The following is a 17583-nucleotide window of genomic DNA, read 5'->3' on the forward strand; positions in this document are numbered from 1 at the left end:
ATGCTGGTGATTACCTAAAGCAACAAATGACAGAAGGAGCAAGTTCCCACAAACATTAACATCACTGCTGGTCAGCTTCAATGAGACTGATCAAGGGGTAAACCTGGAGGAAACTCCTGCTCACCATGTGGCCTGGGAGGAGAGCCAGGGCCCAGTCTAATGTCTCATCTAAATCATCTCTTGACAGCACTCCTCAAGACTGCACTCAAGTATCAGCCCAGGCTGGGTGCTCAGGTCTCTGGAGTAGTACTTGGACCATCTGAATTACAGGTGAGAGTGCTACCCACTGAGTCATTGAAGTGAATCAGAAAGTTTCAGGTTCCAGATGTGTGAACCTATGATTTGGATTGACAGGGAACGATACTCACCCACAAGTATGGTTCTTTGACCAAAACATGAAAAGGCCTCACCTCTAGGGTTTGGGACAAGGGCACAGGACTTAGGACATGTTACGAGAAGAGTCCATGTGCTAGACAACCTCCCTGGAGCAGCATTGGCAGAACCGGAATATGTCACTGGTGTCCCAGGCCACTGTGTTTGTCACCTTGGTGCACAGAACAGTCATCCTAATTCCATGAGGCAACCACCATGGCATCGACCTGGAAGGTCTATAGGGAGTTAATGGCTTGATTAACCTCCCATTACCTTTTAATATTTCTAACCAGACAATTGGACTTCTAACTTTTGTTGGCCAAGTCCACCCATTCAATCAGAGCGTTAAACTGTCTCCCCTTCACCACCAGACCAGGCTGACACTCATTATGGCTTACACCACAGAGTAAAGTTATCCTCTTGGTGAAGAGGGCAATGTCATGATGTAACGATCACTAGCAGAACCTGGTCTGAGATCCCACCCACCCAAGCCCATCTATCCTTCATTTACAGAGACCCCAAACATCCCACTGGTGCAGACAGTTATCTCTTCAAATGTTTTAATCCATCCCGGCAGAGCATAACAAAGCTTCCAGCCCAGGGTTGAAGGAGATCTGACAGGGACTGCTGTTCTGACAAAGAGTCTTGGACCTAAAACATTAACTCTGTTTCTCTTCCCACAGGTGCTGCTTGACCTGCTGAGTTTTTCCAGCATTTTCTGTTTATATTTCATTATTACTGAAGGAGACCTCCCTTTCTTCCACACCCTCAGCTCCTCAGCTGGCATTTCTTTCTTGGGTTTGGATAATTTACTCAGACTCCACAAAGCCTGCTCCTGGCCACCACATCTTCCCACTGTTTCAACTTGTCTCCTTTCTCCCTGAAATATCTTCATCAGGTCTCATACATTCCTTGACTGTCTTTCAATTCTTCCAGCACATCAATTACCTTCAGTATTAGTTCACCTTTCTATGTCCCAACATTTTACTAAACAGAAAACATCTACCCTCTGGTTCTTTTCCCTGGGTATTGGTATTGGTTTATTATTGTCACTTGTACTGAGATACAGTGAAAAACTTGTCTTGCATACTGTTCGTACAGATCAATTCATTACACAGTACATTGAGGTAGTACAGGATAAAAACAATAACAGAATACAGAGTAAAGTGTCACAGCTACAGGGAAGTGCAGTGCAGGTAGACAATAAGGTGCAAAGTCATAGCAAGGTAGATTGTGAGGTCAAGAGTCCATCTCATCGACTTCTGGTCTTCTGGTTACTGACCCCTCTACTAGTGGAAGCAATTTCTCACTATCAATTCTTTCAAAGCCCCTCATATTTCTAACATTTCTCGGGAAAACAACTGCCACTTCTCTCCTCATCCCTGTTACCATGAAGAAAACTGTCTTCCCTTGTATATCAGGGATAAATTACAATACTGAGGCATCACATTAATCCAAGCAGCACCTTAGAGAGACACCAGAGAGAAGCTACAGTGGTGTATGTCTATAAGTAATTAGTCCTTGGCCGTCATTACAGTCCATCACGAGATTATACTTAAAGAGAAGCCCAATTGATTCTCTGCTGAGCAGGGTTAAAGTTGAAAGTTTGGGTCACCTCCAATTAATGAGCATCCCTGAGAGAGGTCAGAGGCATCAGTTCAACTACAGCCCCTTTCCATCAGAGGGCAGCAATGTGGTCATCGTATTGTTCAAGGAATGAAGAGAGCTGGACTTGGAATCCAACTGAAAACTTGAGTTCAAGTCCCACTGAGAATTTCAATTCAGTTTAACCTCCTGGAATTAAAAGTTTGGTATCAGTAAAACTGGCCACAAGGAGACCTATCCTGTACACCGTTCTCTTGAGGAAAGGAAATCTCCCTCATGGCTTGTAGGGGTTAAACGAGTAGACCCATGATCCACTGCTGATGGTGGGTCATAGAAGCCAGCCTTGCCAGCAATGCCCACAGTCTGAGTCAGGACAAAAGAAAAAGCCTGTGAGAGTAAATCAGGAAAGTGGGATTCAGATTGAAAATCAGGTTTGAAGGGCTGAATGGCCTACTCGCATTTTTAACATCCTTCCAAACCAGGAGGTCTCACATGAGAAAAGAAACAAAATGATGGAGGTGGAAGATAAATGTTTCTAAATGAGAGGATATAATTGGGTTGCTCAGTAGGTGTTTAATGTCAAACCATTCTCTTTATTATCAGGATCAATATCTGTGCCAAGGGAATACCAGTGATCTTGGCTACACAACAAAATGCAGATCAGAAATTAAGTTCTTGCCTTAAATAGTTCAAGGATAAGCAGTTTATTTAATTACAAAGCCCCTTCGAGGAACATCAACTCAACCCTTTCCCTTCAATTAACTTCCATCACATTTCCACAAGGTTGCTGACTCTTCTGTTTCTCCTAATTGAAGGTGAAAAACAGAGAGCATCCCAACCCAGGTGAGGCAGTCAGAAGGAACACACTAATTCATCGAGGAATGAAGGAGCTGGGCTGCTGGTGCAGAGAAAAAGAGTTTTGAAAGAAATCGGATTGTGTTGGGATATCTCTTCGAATCTCATTTTAGGAACAATCTTCATTTCCCAAATTTTTCCATTTACCACAAACTGAGGAACAGGAGAGAAGATAACATTTTCCACATCATTCTCGGTATTCAGATCATCAGACCTCTCCTGCTCTCCATCCCAGCAATGGAACATCCTCACCTTCTCACACAGAAGAGGGTTTTTATTGAACTTTATGAAACAGATGGAGGCCATTTGGCCCAACTGCTTCCTGTTGGTGTTTCCAGCCCATGTGAGCCTTCTCCCAGCCCTCTTCTCACCTATCAGCATACCTTTGTGTTCTTGCCTACCCTTAAAAGCATCCAGGGTGTTCCTCTCAACTACTACCTGTGACAGAACTTCCACTCTGCCAGCATTCTGCAAGATCTGCCTTGGATCTATACTGGTTATCCACTAATCTGCTCTCTGATGATCTGTGTACTCACAAGTTGGCCCCAAATCCCATCTTGACTTTTTTCTAACAAAGATATCTATACACATATACACCCCGAGGAACCACCCATTGTCAATAAATATGGTGATCAGTTTCTAGACCACTTGGGTCAAGTGGCTCCCTGCTGAGCATCGATCTAATAGAGAGAAATTGTTGTTCACGCAGTTGTATCTTGTAATTCCAAATCTGATCACTGTTGTAAGTTTCAATGGAAATAGTTTGTTAGCTAATATTATTCCTTTCTATGTATTTAAACATGTTAATGTGTCTATTAATGCACGTGAATGCTTTTGGAACATTATAGGGCATACAAATGTTTATTTGGGGTGTTTATTAGGTACAAGACAGAGGGCCTTGTGGTGTGCTTGTTTATAATTACCTGCAGGAAGTCCATGCCCCTATCCCTCACAGACTCATTGTATTAGTACCTCTGTTTTGTAGCCCCCTCCAGAAGAATTTTATTTTCTGTGTCTTCTTTTTCAAACTCCTTCCTCATTTTAAAGATGAAGTGGATGGTTTCTTCAGGGTTAAGGTTGCAGGTTACAACTGTATTCCAACCCCTGACTTCCTCCTGTCACCACAGCTCTCAATTTGTGATCAGGAACACTGTCTGAAGGATGGACCAGTCCAATGAGGTGGGAGTCTGTCCGGTGCCACGTTCTTTGAGCTTTGTCCAATGTTCTAATGGTGCCTCTGTATGCATGTCATAAAAGTCCTGCCCTTAACTTGCCATGGGTCCAGTTTACCCACGCACTGACCAATCTGGTTACTGGCCCAGCAAAATTTTCATTTTCAATTTCCTCTGCATCTTATTAAACAACACATTTGGAATGCCTCCCAGATGTGATAACCAGGCTTTTTTTTTGCTAAATCTGCTGAAGGATAAACCATAGATTACAGTTCAGCAGAATAATTACTCAGGAACAGTCACTGCATCTGAGTAACAATGAGTGAACTGACAGCAGAGTTTCTGGTGGGCATTTTAAAACAAAGAAAGCAAACAATCATTGTAGTCATCCTTTCAAATCCTTTCTGGAAGAACAGCCCACCAGTCTTCTGTAAGTATCTTTCTGGTTTCTCTTCCCTCCCTTTGAGTCTGTCTTTCTGCTTCTTTCTGCAGAAATAGGTGGCTCTGGGCAACCCTCCAGCCTCTGGTTTGAATGCGATTCCTGAGACACAAGGACATAATCTCGGCTGAAACTTCAGGGCAGTACCGAGGGAGTGCTGCCCTGTCAGAGTGCTGTCTTTCAGAGGAGACACTAAATGACGTCTGACATAGAAACAGGAAATGCTGAAACCACTCAGCAGGTCAAGCAGCATCAGTGGAAAGGGAAACAGAGCCAACGTTTCAGATCAGAGATCAGACCTGAAACATTATCTCTCCACATTTTCTCCTTTTTACTTCAGATTTCCAACAACTGCAATATTTTTGATTTGTGTTAAATGAGGTCGTGTTTACTTTCTCAGGTGGAAGGATAAAATGGGACAGCACAAATTAAACAAAGAGTGGGGGAGCTCCCCCTGACATCCTGGACATTTATCACACTGTCATGTGTACAAATGGTCTATTTCCAAGCTTGGCCAGGATGGCCTGTATTAATTCCCCAAGTTGACAACAGATCTAAACACCCATCTTTTCCTGCCAAGAGCAGCATGGATCTACCATCACCCTGAAGACACTGAGCATCCTGACATTAGCACTGGGTCAAACTGTGGGATCTCCCCAACAAACAGTGAGTCTCATTGATTCTAGGTGCAGGTCCCCCTTCCCTCTGGTCACCCAGGACTGGCTGATACATCCAAAATAGAACGTAGTACATTACAGCACAGGAACAGGCCCTTTAGCCCACGATGTTGTGCTGAACTAATTAAGCTGATGACACCTGATCCCTTCTGTCTGCACATGATCCATACCCCTCCCTTCTCTGCATATTCATGTGCCTATCTCAGAGCATCTTAAAAGCCTCTATCGTATCTGCCTCCACTACCACCCCTGGCAGTGCAATCCACCATTCTCTGTGTAAAAAACTTGCCCCGCACATCTCCTTTGAACTTACCCCCTCTCACTTTAAACGCATGCCCTCTAGCATTAGACATTTCAACCCTGGGAAAAGATACTGGCTGTCTACTCTATCTATGCCTCTCATAATTTTATAAACTTCTATCAAGTCTCCCCTCAGCCTCTCCCGCTCCAGAGAAAACAACCCAAATTTGTCCAACCTATATATTTGTCCAACCTTATAGCACATACCCTCTAATCCAGGCAGCATCCTGGTAAACCTCTTCTGCATCTTCTCCACAGCCTCCACATCCTTCCTATAATGGGGCAACCAGAACTGAACACAATACTCCAGATATGGTCAAAGCAGAGTTTTATAAAGCTGCAACATAACTTTCTGACTCTTGAACGCAATGCCTCAACTAATAAAACCAAGCATGCTATACGCCTTCTTTACCACCCTTTGAACTTGTGTGGCTACTTTCAGGGAGCTATGGACTTGGACCCCAAGATCCTCTGTACGTCAACGCTGTTAAGGGTCCTGACATTAACTGTGTACTTTCCCGTTGCATTTGATCTCCCAAAGTGCAACACCTCACACTTGCCCGGATTATTAAACTCCATCTTCCATTTCTCTGCCCACATCTGCAACTGATCTATATCCTGCCGTATCCTTTGGCAACTTTCAACATTATCCACAACACCACCATCTTTGTGTCATCAGCAAACTTACTAACCCACCCATCCATGCTTTCATCTAAGTCATTTATATATACCATAAACCTTGTCATAAACAGGCTTGTTTCGAGATGGTCAGGTAAATGGCAGTAAGGTGCCTGTGTCCCCACACAGCACAGTCCAAGGCTGAAACTTCATCTTCCCTTAACTTTTTTCTTATAAGTGGATCTTCTTCACTTTGAACCAAAAAGTCCTATTTACATTGCAGACCCATTGACTTCATGAATTATAAAGTGGCACATGGTGGCAAATCAATTGTGCCTGTGTAATTATGAGCATGAATAATTAATCCTGTGCTTACACATTCTGGGCCAAGTGACCAGCAGAACCCTGTGAAAACCTTACTCCAAGGGAAGCACCTCAGAACAATGTTTCTACATCAACAGCAAGAACCTCTTCCCCAGCTCCCAGCATCGCCACCACCTTATCTCCAAGGAAGGTTCCTGGGACCTTTTCCTACACTATCCCCACCACCAAACCAAATTTATGTTGCATATGGCACTAGTATTCCATCAGTGGCCATTCTTTGTAGTTAGTCAGTCACCTAACATAATGCTTCTCAATGGATCATGTTGTGTGCAAAATGGCTGCCATGATTGAACAAAACAACAACATTTTGAAAGGAATGTATTGATGGTAAGCAGGTTTTCAGGTGACTCAAGGACATAAAAGATGCTATGTAAAAGCTAGTTGTTCATGGTGTATGTGTGTGTGTTGTGCACGTGTGTTGTGCACGTTTGTGTGCACATGTGTTGTGTGTGTGCGTGTGTGCACTTGTGTGCGCATGTGTGTGTGTGTCTGTGTGTGCATGTGTGTGTCCATGTGCATGTGCAGGTGTGTGGTGGGGAGTGGTGGAGGCTGCTGTTTTATGGTCTATCTGATGATGATGGTCACTTACTTTTGGCTTTCTCATTTTTCCTGGACGGTCGCCACCTGACGCAGGTTTTATGTTCATCCAGGTAGTAGAAGCGGACCAGGCCTTTGGAGCTTCCTCTCAGCTTCACCATCTGGGTGCCGGCCTGCATCAAGCTCATACATCGTTCCACTGCAGAGAGAGGGAGGTGAAGAGAGAGCCATCAGTCCAATACTCAAACAGCTACTGACCAAATAATATATAGAACCAGACACCATAGAAGGAGACTGTACAACCCATCACATCTTTTCCTATCAGACCCTCCTACAGCCCCTAACCCACCGCTGTGCAAATTTTTCCTTGTCTACACACTTGAAAAATTAATTTAAAAATGTATTTATCCAATTCCCTTTCGAAAGTTGCTGTTGAATCTGCTTCCTCTGCTTTCAGGCAAATTAATCCAGATCACAATAACATGCTTCATTTAAAAAAATACTTCTTATTACCTTCTCTGCACTTTTGTCAATTATTCTCTGGTCAACAACACTCCAGCCAATGAAAAGCGTCGCTGGCTGTGGGTTCCACCATTGTGGGACAGTGCAATTATACCTCGCTTAAAGTCATGACCCTTGGGCTTTCCATGTTTTTGTTGCAATGCTGAATATGAAGGGGTAAAATTCAATGGGCAGGTATCAATAGCCAGCTATACAATAAAACCCACTTTTTTCCAATCTTGCCCAGAGGGAAACAATGTCGTTGAAAAGTAAAATCCAATCCCATTCCAGTTTCTCATTGGTTAGTTAAGTCAAAGGTTAATACCAGTCAACAATGCTTTAAAATTTTAAACCACAACATGAGCTCATTTCCAGAGAGATAGAAGTGAAAAATAGAAAAGGCATGTTAACTCTGGTGAGACCACACTCTGCACAGTTCTGGTCTCCAGGATACTGAGCTACTGGCAAAGGAGCAAAGCAGATTTCGGAGGATGATACGGTGCTCGAGTAAGAGGCTGGCTCTCCTATATCCTAACAAAGGCTGAAATGAGACCAGGATAAGGGCAGCCATAGAGGAAATGTTTCCATTTGTGAAGGAATGTGATAATCAGGTCCATAAATATAAGATAGTCTCTAACAAATCTGGCATGGACCTGACTGACCAAATGGTCTGCTTTCTTGCTGTAAAATTCTGTGCAGTGTTTCTTTCTGATTGGTTACCAATGATAGCTGCCTGGATTAAGCTGGGATGTGGGTGTGGGTTGGGGGGAACGTTAGGGGAGGCTCTGCATCCGGAGGGTGGGGTGAGGGGGGGTAGTGTCTAGGTGGAAGGGCAGTGACTGCAGTTTTGGGGTGAGGATCCAGGGTCCCACACCCTTGTTGGCTGAATGGCCAAAAACAAATAATATTAAAAGCTATTAAATATCCCATGGCTGGTGGACAGCTGTGGGTGGAGGTGACAGTGTAACAAACTGAAGTAACAATCAATCTGATTCCTCAGGCTGATCAACAGATGAAAGTCAGGCCATGGCCCCAAGGCTTGTTGTTATCATGCTGGCAATTTACTGGTCAATTGATCATGGCATTAATTGTTGATGCTTGCTCTATTGAAGCCTTCATTGCAGTGTACTCAGCTGGGGGTCAGGGAGTTTGGAGTCTGAACAGAACTGGATGTTAAAGTTGCCAGGTTGATGGAGGGACTGCAACTGTTCTCCACTGCCTTCAGTGCATGGTTCCTCATGGTTCCTCAGCCAGAAGGGGCTGGAAACTTTCCTTTCAACTTTCCAACAAGACAAAGGCCCACTCGATCTCAGTGCGGTCAATTCCTGTCCGCTACCTCCACTGAGACAGTGCGAGGATCTCTACCTGTTCTCAATGGGAACAGTCCCCTCCAGGGTCATCAGACAAGCAGCTTCTGGGAACAGTGAGTGTCCCAAAATGCTGCTGCATCAGATCCCAGAACTCCCCCTCCCAAAGAGCACAGAGGGCGCAGCCTCAGCCCAAGGTTCGAGAAGGCAGTCCACCATCACCTACACACTTCTTCCTTTGAATACTCCTGAAGACCCCTGACTTTGACCAAGCTTTTGGTCACCTCCCCTAATGAGGCTCAATGTTAATTTTTTTTCTGATTTATGCTTCTGGGTTTGTATTTGTGAATGCATATCACATCTGTGTATGTAACAAAATATCATGTGTGACACAAGTACATCGAGGCGTGTAACGCCTATGTGTAACTTCTGCATTATGTGGGTGCACATGTGTAAACTTCTAAAGTTCAGCAATCTGCAGGAATTAAAACCAGGATGTGTCAGTAATAACTCAATGTGTGTAGGCATATACACATATATGTGCATGTATGTGTGTGATCTGTTGTGTGTGTGCATGTATGTGTTTTGTGTGTGTTTATGTATGTGTATGACTACAGGTGCATGTGTGTACATATACACATGTATATATTGAGTGTTTTGTACAGATTTTTTTGTGAGGTAAGAGGAGGTGATATTCAATGTTTGGCTTGCAGAGAGGGATCTTCATTTCTGGTGACATTGCTTGACGTGGTTAAGTGTAGTACAAGAGGAGAAGGACACCGATGCACTAATTGGGCTTGTCTAGCTAACACAGGTCAGGATATTGGTTTTGTTCAATGCCACAGACCTTGTCAGGGACAGGAGCTGGAGCTGACAGCGACACTCCGACTGTGCACACAGCTCCAGCTCTGTGCTTGTGCAGGGGCGGCCGTTACATCATTCTTCACAAGGGATGATGCTTTATTTTCATTCACTCTTATTCTGTTTTACGTAGCTCCTGTGGACTCTGATTTAATAGAGAAAAAGGATGTTGCCGTCCCTGCCAGTCCCTGAAGCATTCAGAGGGAGAGGCAGCGGTGAGACCATTGGGAAAGAACTGTGAAGGGTGCCGCGTGTAACAGTGGTGATGAGTAGGGACCCCGAACCTCTCCAATCCCTACTTGTGCAATTCCTCCTTCGATTACTGCAACAACAACAGGAGGATTTTGGACTTCACTCCACACCAGATCCTACTGTGTAACACATATGCAGACACGCACACACACATGTTCAAGTGTGCACAGGTATGCACATGAACTCACATATACACATGAACCCATGCCATGCATACACACAAATAGATCCATACACATCCCCCTGCATGCACGCGCGCACGCACGCGCGCGCGCGCGCACACACACACACACACACACACACACACACACACACACACACACACACACAAACATGCATGAACACAGACCCATCCGTTCACACTTAGGCAGTCCCTCGGGATAGAGGGTGACTTGCTTCCACTTTGGTTCTGTGGGGTCTGGGGTGAGGCCAATGTGGCAACCTCAGACTCTTCCACAGATGGGGCAGGAGGGTGTGTAGGTCAGTTGCGAGACAGCCTGTTCCTTCTGTTGTTTACGGAGGGAATCACAGTACTCCTGACATAGGCACTCGAGGTGAGAATCATAGAGTCACACAGCAGGGAAACCAACCACCTTGTTTGTGTTGACCATCAAATACCCATCTATACTCCCATTTTTCCAGTAATCAGAGCATTCCATCAATCCCATTCCCCCACTTAATTTCCCTGTAACTCAATACTACACTGAATACTCCTTTTCATCTTTGAGTGGACACGGGCCACAGGTTCCCAGGAGTCAGTGGGGATGTTAAATTTTTTCAAAGTTGCTTTGACCACATGTTTGAATCATTTCCTCTGACAGTGCCTTGAAATAGAGTGTCATTTTCGGGAGTATAGATTCAGGCATGCAAACGATGTGTCTTCCCCAACAGAGTGCAACCAGGCCGTCAACACTGGGAGTTAACACTGATGTTGGTTCATTTATCCTTCCAGTAAGTTTGACAATTCTGTGCAGACAACATTGGTGGTATCATTCCAGTGCATCAAGGTGCCTGCTCTGGGTAGTCCTTGTCTCAGAATCATATAGGAGGAGAGGGATCACTGCTTACCCAGTAGACCATGAGTTTTCTGCCAGGTCTGAGGGCTTGGTCTTCAAATACTCCTTTTCTCAATCAACCATAGGCTGTGCTCTTGCATTGAAGGCAATGATGTATTTCATCATTGGTGTCTATCTTCACCGAGAGGTGGCTCTCCGGAAATTGGAAGTGGTCCTAATTTTTCAGGGTCTCAACATGAACCTTCATTGTTGGAGGGCGACAATATACTGCAGAGGCAGGTTGGTAGAGGACATTTGCCTTGCAAGTCGACGATGTCTTGGAGCTTGGTCTCCGGGCATCAGTGAATGTAAATGTTGCCTGTATACTGCAGTTTGACTATTGCAGAACCTTTGGGGATCTTGACTCTGAAGTGTAGTCATCCTAGTTTGAAGTTTGGAATTATTTCTGAAGAGTAACTCCACTCTTGCAGGAAGTTTGTTGGAGGTGAAGTACAACATTGTGATGAGAAAGATGTGTGGAAACACACACACGCACAAATAGACACACACACACACACACAAACGCACACACATGCACACACACACATACACACATGCATGTACACATGCATTATGACATACAACACCCTATGCAAACCATGCATACAAACATGCACATGTAAAGCAACACTTGCATGCAGACAGGCATATACAACAAAATGACACATACACATTGTTATACGTACACAAGCACACAAACAATTGCACACACACATATGAACTGAGTCTAAGTAAAGTAAAGTGAGTGTAAGTAAAGTCTTGGTGCAAGGCTTGTGTTGGATTTGAAGTCTTGATTTTCAAACTCTCTTTTCCTCAAACTGCCAATCTGCAGATGATGGTGAATCTCACCATCAATGTCTGCCTTTACGGAGAGGTGGCCCCCAATGTGTGGGAAGCGGACCACGGTTTCCACGGACCTTTATCGTTGTTCAGTGGGAGTAGGTTGGCCCATGACTTTTATTTTGCAAATGCTAAGTGTAAGGTCCATTGTCTTGTATGCTTTAGTGAACAGTAACTTGGAGAATGGCCTTTGACTGTGCATATATTCAAGCATCATCACTGTACTACACATGGATGGCTGAAGTTTCGGTGACTTTGGTTCTGGAGTAGATGTGACATAGGTTGAACAATTTCCCACTGTCCTGTAGTTTTGCTTCACTCCAGCAGGAAGATGTTGCAGGTGAGATGCAGTATTGTGGTGAAAGAGACTGAGTAAAATCTCGCTTCAACGATGCAGCCTTGCTTGACACCAGTCTGCACTGAAATTGGGTCTGTTGTGGACCAGATGATTAAGATCACTGTTTGCATGTCTTCATGAAGCAGATGTATGATGAAGATGAACTTCTGCAGTAGATAGATACATTTGAGAAGGATGTTCCATAGATCCTCTTGATTGATGGAGTCAAAGGCTTTTGTGGAGTCAAGAAAGGCCATGTGTAGTGGTTAATGCTGGTCGACACATTTCCCCTGGAATTGATACACAGTGAAGGTCAAGTCCATTGTGGCTTTGTGGTGCAGCTCTTCAGCTACTGAAAGAAGATGGTTGAGGGGGAACTTGGCAATGACTAGCCCTGTGGCGACAACGTGGAGACCCCTCTGAGATAATGAAATCAGATTTGTCTCTTGAAGATGATTTATGATTACAGCATCCCTGAGATCCTCTGGCATGCCCTCCTTTGCCCAGGCATGGGAAATGAGGTTGTGAATTTGTGACTGAAATTCTTCTGCCAGCAGGGAGAGAGTGTGCCGTTGTTTCTCAGTGGGCATATGGTCCTTTTGACTTGTCGGGCAGGGGTAGTGACAAGGTTTGCCCAGATATTTTGCTGCAGAATGGAATCGAGAGCATGCAGGTCAAGGACAGAGTCATGGTTCAAGAGACCTGAAGTGTTCCTTCAAGCAAGCACTGATCCCTGATGTGTTTGCCTCTGTTCTTGGCTCTCAGTGGGGCGGGGCATTGGAAGGTCAGGCTGCAGATGGCATGGAACAGTGCTGAGGAATCGATGCATGTCATGGTTGCTGGACCTCCTGTGCTCCTTCCACTCACCATCTGTCCTTTAGATCGCAGATTTTATATTGAACCTCAGCCTCCGGGCGAGTTGTTCATTTTCCCTTGGGACTCAGCAGAGCTTCTAATTCAAGACAGCTTATGTTTACAGTTAATTAGCTGCTGGATCTTCTGGTCATTCTCATCAAACCAGTCAGACACGATGGATGCACAAACACACAGCCACACACATGCTCACACGTTTTCTGGCGTTTATACCTATATTTATCAATGCTTAATATTGCTTAACTCAGCCAACGCCAAGTTAATAATTGAAGACGGCATTCTGTTGGTACAAATTGCTTTCAAATTAAATTCTAGCAACTCACTTTTCAGGTATGTTAATAATTAACATCATGTTCTCATTAACGTTGGATTCTGGATCTGAAAATTAGCTGCCTTCAATTTTGTACTCAGCCATCAAATTCCACAATTAACTCTTTCCAAAGACAAGAAGGGCAGAGGAATGCAGGACAGGGGCAATCACATAAACAGGGGGAGATCACTGGGATGGGAATATTTGGGGAGCACTGGGTGGTAGGTGAACCGGACATTGCAGATCAGGATGTGGACAGCAGACTTTCAGATGACCTCAGCTTCATGGTGGAGTGAAGATTGGAGGCCAGCCAGGAGGCTGATGGAATAGCCAAGACAGGAGATAACAAAAGCACAAAACAGTGGCAGATGGGCTGAGACAGGAGTGGGGACCGAGACTGTTTTGCAGATGTTACAACATCAAGCAGTGAGAAGCTGAAACCCAGCATTTGTGGAAGAGTTAGGTACAACTACTAGAAACAGTTAAAACATCAAGGCTCCGTGGGACAGTGGAAAGAGAGGGCAATGGAGGGGTGTCTGCCAGGAGTTCAGTGAGATGGGGCAGTAGTACGGGGAAGTGGACAGAGCGGAAAGATGGAGAGGTCAAAAGGGGCTGGAGGGGGTGGCAGAGGTCACAGAGGTTTGTAAAACAGCGAGCAACTTAACTTTAAAGAAATGGGGGAAAGGTGGGTCAGTGAGAACCATAGAAACTGTAGACAGCATGAGAAGAGCATGAGAGTTATCTTGCAAAGTGAAGAAATGTTGTAGTCGAGAAGTTGCCTGCTGCAGCAGCCCACATCGGCTGAGTTTCTGATCTCAAGGGAATGAGTGAAAAGGCTGTGTTTCCTCTCTCCGTCACCCTGAAGGCCAAAGGGAACCCTGATGGGGCTCTAAGATAGTTTACCAGGTGGGTGCAGGGAACACTGGGGGAGACTAACTAGGGCTCGTAAATGCAAGGCAGTCAATAATGTCCAATAAGCCGAGAAACTGTACTCAGAAAGGGAAGGAGAGAACTCAGAGAGAGAAACTTAGATAGTTAAGGAGGAATGGCTTGAGAGAGACCCAGAGAGAGGTAGAAATAAAGAGCATTTTTAAAAGACGATGTTTTGAATCTGGTGCACTGAGAAAAAATGGGAGGGGAAACAGAGGGAGAGACAGAATTAGAAAGTGAGAGGGGGAACAGTTAGAGAGAAGGAGTACAATTTGTCCAGATTTCTATTTTGCTTTGTTGTCAGTTACTAACAGCCTCAGAAGCTGGTAGATTGATTGTAGCAAACATTACCAGCAGGATTAAGCTACTGCCTCTGCAACTAAATGATTCACTAAGGGACCACTGAGCGTCTTGCTGGCTTAGCTACTAAATCTATTTGTTGCCTCACATGAAAGAGATTTGGCATTACACTGAGCCTGTGCAAGGCAACGACCAAATCAGCACTCTGTTAATTCATCACAGAGACCCCTTCGACAAGTGTGAAGTGACTGAGGAGAGCAGAGTTGCCTCCGTCTCCCACTAGACACAGGTGCCTTGGGTAGGAGTCATTTCTCCACTTGTTGTCAGGCGGGTCACTTTAAACCCTGCCTCGGCTACAGCTGACTTTGATTATTGCCATCACTTTTCCAGAAACACGAATCAAGGCAGATGCACTATCATAGGCGTTATCTTTGAGTATGGGACAGTAAACAGAGGCCAAGCTGGCCTTTTGGGTGAGGAAACTCATGATAATATTTTTAATCAGACCTGGGGAGTATTGGTCAGTACCTGGGCCAATGGTTATCAGTCAACAAACATGCCTCAATCAGATGATCTGGTAACCATCATTTGTGCAACCTTAATTGTTCACAAATTTCCCACATTACAACAATGAATTGCTTCAAATGTATTTTATTGACTTAATAAAAATATATTTGATTTGGCATTTAGAGGTTTTGAAAGCTGTTGTATAAATGTAATTTTCTCTGTCTTTTATTATACCTTCTTTCATTCTCCTCTTTTCCTTTATCTCCCTCTTCACCTTCTGTCTTTCTTTCCCTTTCTATGCCCTCTCTTTCTCTAATTTATATTTCCTTACAACATAGGAGGCCACTCAGCCCATTTAGTCAATGCCAGCTCTCGCAGCATTCCAATCTATCCCATTCACCCAATTATTTCTCTGCAATCCATTCTCTCACTCATGCTTAGCAACACTTCCCTCTACCCCCATTGCCCTACTACCCACCCACAGTAGGAGTAATTTCAGGAACCAATTAACGTAACTTTCAGCAGGTCATTGGGATTTGGTAGGAAACTGCAGCACCCAGGGGGAAACCCACATAGTCACAGAGAGAACGTGCAAACTCCACACAGACAGCACAGGAAGGTGGAATCGAACCTGGGTCACTGTGAGGCAGCTCCACCATCTGCAGTGCCCCTCTGCACACTGTCTTTATCCACTCTTTCTCACTCTCTTCCTTTCCCTTCTCTCATTCTCTCTCACACAGGTAAGCAGAAGGTGGCCCTTCTGTACAACCTACCGAAGTGTCCCAATCTCCACGTGGCTGGTGTCACGATGCTGCCCCCAATCCAGAAGAACCCCTCAGCGAGACGGCAGACAGAGGACTGGTGCCGAAGCGTGGGTAGGGGGGATTTGAGGCCACTCATTGTCACCACCCTCTGTAGCCTCCTTCACTTGGGATTTGTTAGAGGAGGCAGAAGTGCAAAATCTCTCTACAACAGTGCCGACAAATGTTCTGATGAAGGATCTTCAACCTGAAGCATTAGCTGGTTTCTCTTTCCACAGACGCTGCTTGACTAGCTGAGTTCTTCCTGGATTTCCGTTTTGTTTCAGATTCCAGCACTTGCAGTTTTATTTGTTTTCCAAATCAAGTCCTTGCTTCCCAGAGCTCCTGCTGTCACTCGGGATTCATCCCTGTCAAGGCCCTGTGATCTGGAAATGTGGAAAGTCTCTTTCAGAAGCTCCAGCCCATTGCACCCACCATGCCCTTGTTACTGTCCTTTTCAACCAATCTCTTAATCCAGCTCCTTCTCGGAAATGAAACATCTCCTTGGAATTTGTTCCAACCTCTCTCCCTCACACCGACAACCCCTCAATGAATGGATGACCATCAGCGAAGAATCTCATTGCTTGTCACGTTGTCGAAGAATAAAAGCAGAGTGGGACCTGTTACGGCTTTGTGTGTCACTGGGATTCCTCAGGTCACAGCAGCTTTCCTCTGTGACTTGTGCTGACGACACAGCTGTTAACCATAGGGTACGTCCAGAAAGAGCTCAAATCGGCTTCTGACTGTAATCCAAATCTGCCAACTCTCGCGCGTACACACAGAGGTAGCAGCAGCTTAGCCTTACCAGGCAGTTCAGATTATTCACTCTCCTCCCATTAACTGTACAATTCCAGAGTAGTCCCTCTCCCCATGTCAGTGCACAGAATCCCAGAGCTCAGTGCCTCACTTGGTTACATACGTGCATAGTTAACAAGGGCTACAGTCAGTCTCTTGCCTAATATTCATGGGGCACAAATACATGAGCTGATGTGGCTGTTTACACTGCCATTCATCCTGTCCCTCATTTTCCCTTTCCCCCCACCCACCGCGCCTCCCCCCCCCCCCCCCCCCCCCCCCCCCCATCACCACCTGCTCAAGACAGCGTTCAGCCACCTGGGCTCAGAATGGCTGCTGCTGAATATTTTAAGCTGCTGGTATTCACTTCTTGTTACCTGGGCATGCTGGGCATTGTGCAAGTCAAGATCAAATTGCAATCAAGGTAAAACTAAACACCTCCCGACTGCTCAATGGCATACATGGACACGTAAGCCCATAACAACTCCACAACACCACCATAAAAAGATTCCATAAAAATAACAACACAATATTCTACAACATTAATTGCCTGTATCAACACACTGTAGCAATGTTCTATATGAATTCCTTAAACAACAAAAATTAAAAGATCCACAATACTTTATAATCCCTTACAGATATAATTTGTAGCCATGTCCTAAGCAATAGCCTACATCATTATATTATAATACACCAACATCTAATTGTAAGGCAATTAACCATAACAAAAGCCTGCAGTAATAGCTAGTCATTCTAGCCAATTACAATATCCTAGCAAAATCCCATAACTAAAGCAATGCCTCATGTTATGCCCTATAAATGCATCCATAATAATAGGCTCTATCAAAACCTTAGAACAATCTCATACCACACCAATAATTCTTTCTCTCATTCCCTGCAAGGAAATTGTTGTCCGTGTGAGTTAATGGTGTCCCACTGAAGAAGCAAAGCCACAC

The 17583-nt window shown here is 44.7% G+C and overlaps 1 protein-coding gene across 1 annotated transcript in view; it reads right to left on the bottom strand.

Annotated features, from left to right (window-relative positions):
* Window positions 1-17583, bottom strand: part of plch2a (phospholipase C, eta 2a) — a 231998-nt gene that overhangs the window by 104970 nt on the left and 109445 nt on the right. Inside the window, exon 3 of the mRNA XM_052039505.1 lies at window positions 7012-7158. Coding sequence (XP_051895465.1) covers window positions 7012-7158 — 147 coding nt within the window. The remainder of the gene's footprint in view (window positions 1-7011; window positions 7159-17583) is intronic.

This window comes from Pristis pectinata, chromosome 26 (genome assembly GCF_009764475.1).
Source record: "Pristis pectinata isolate sPriPec2 chromosome 26, sPriPec2.1.pri, whole genome shotgun sequence".
NCBI lineage: Eukaryota > Metazoa > Chordata > Chondrichthyes > Rhinopristiformes > Pristidae > Pristis > Pristis pectinata.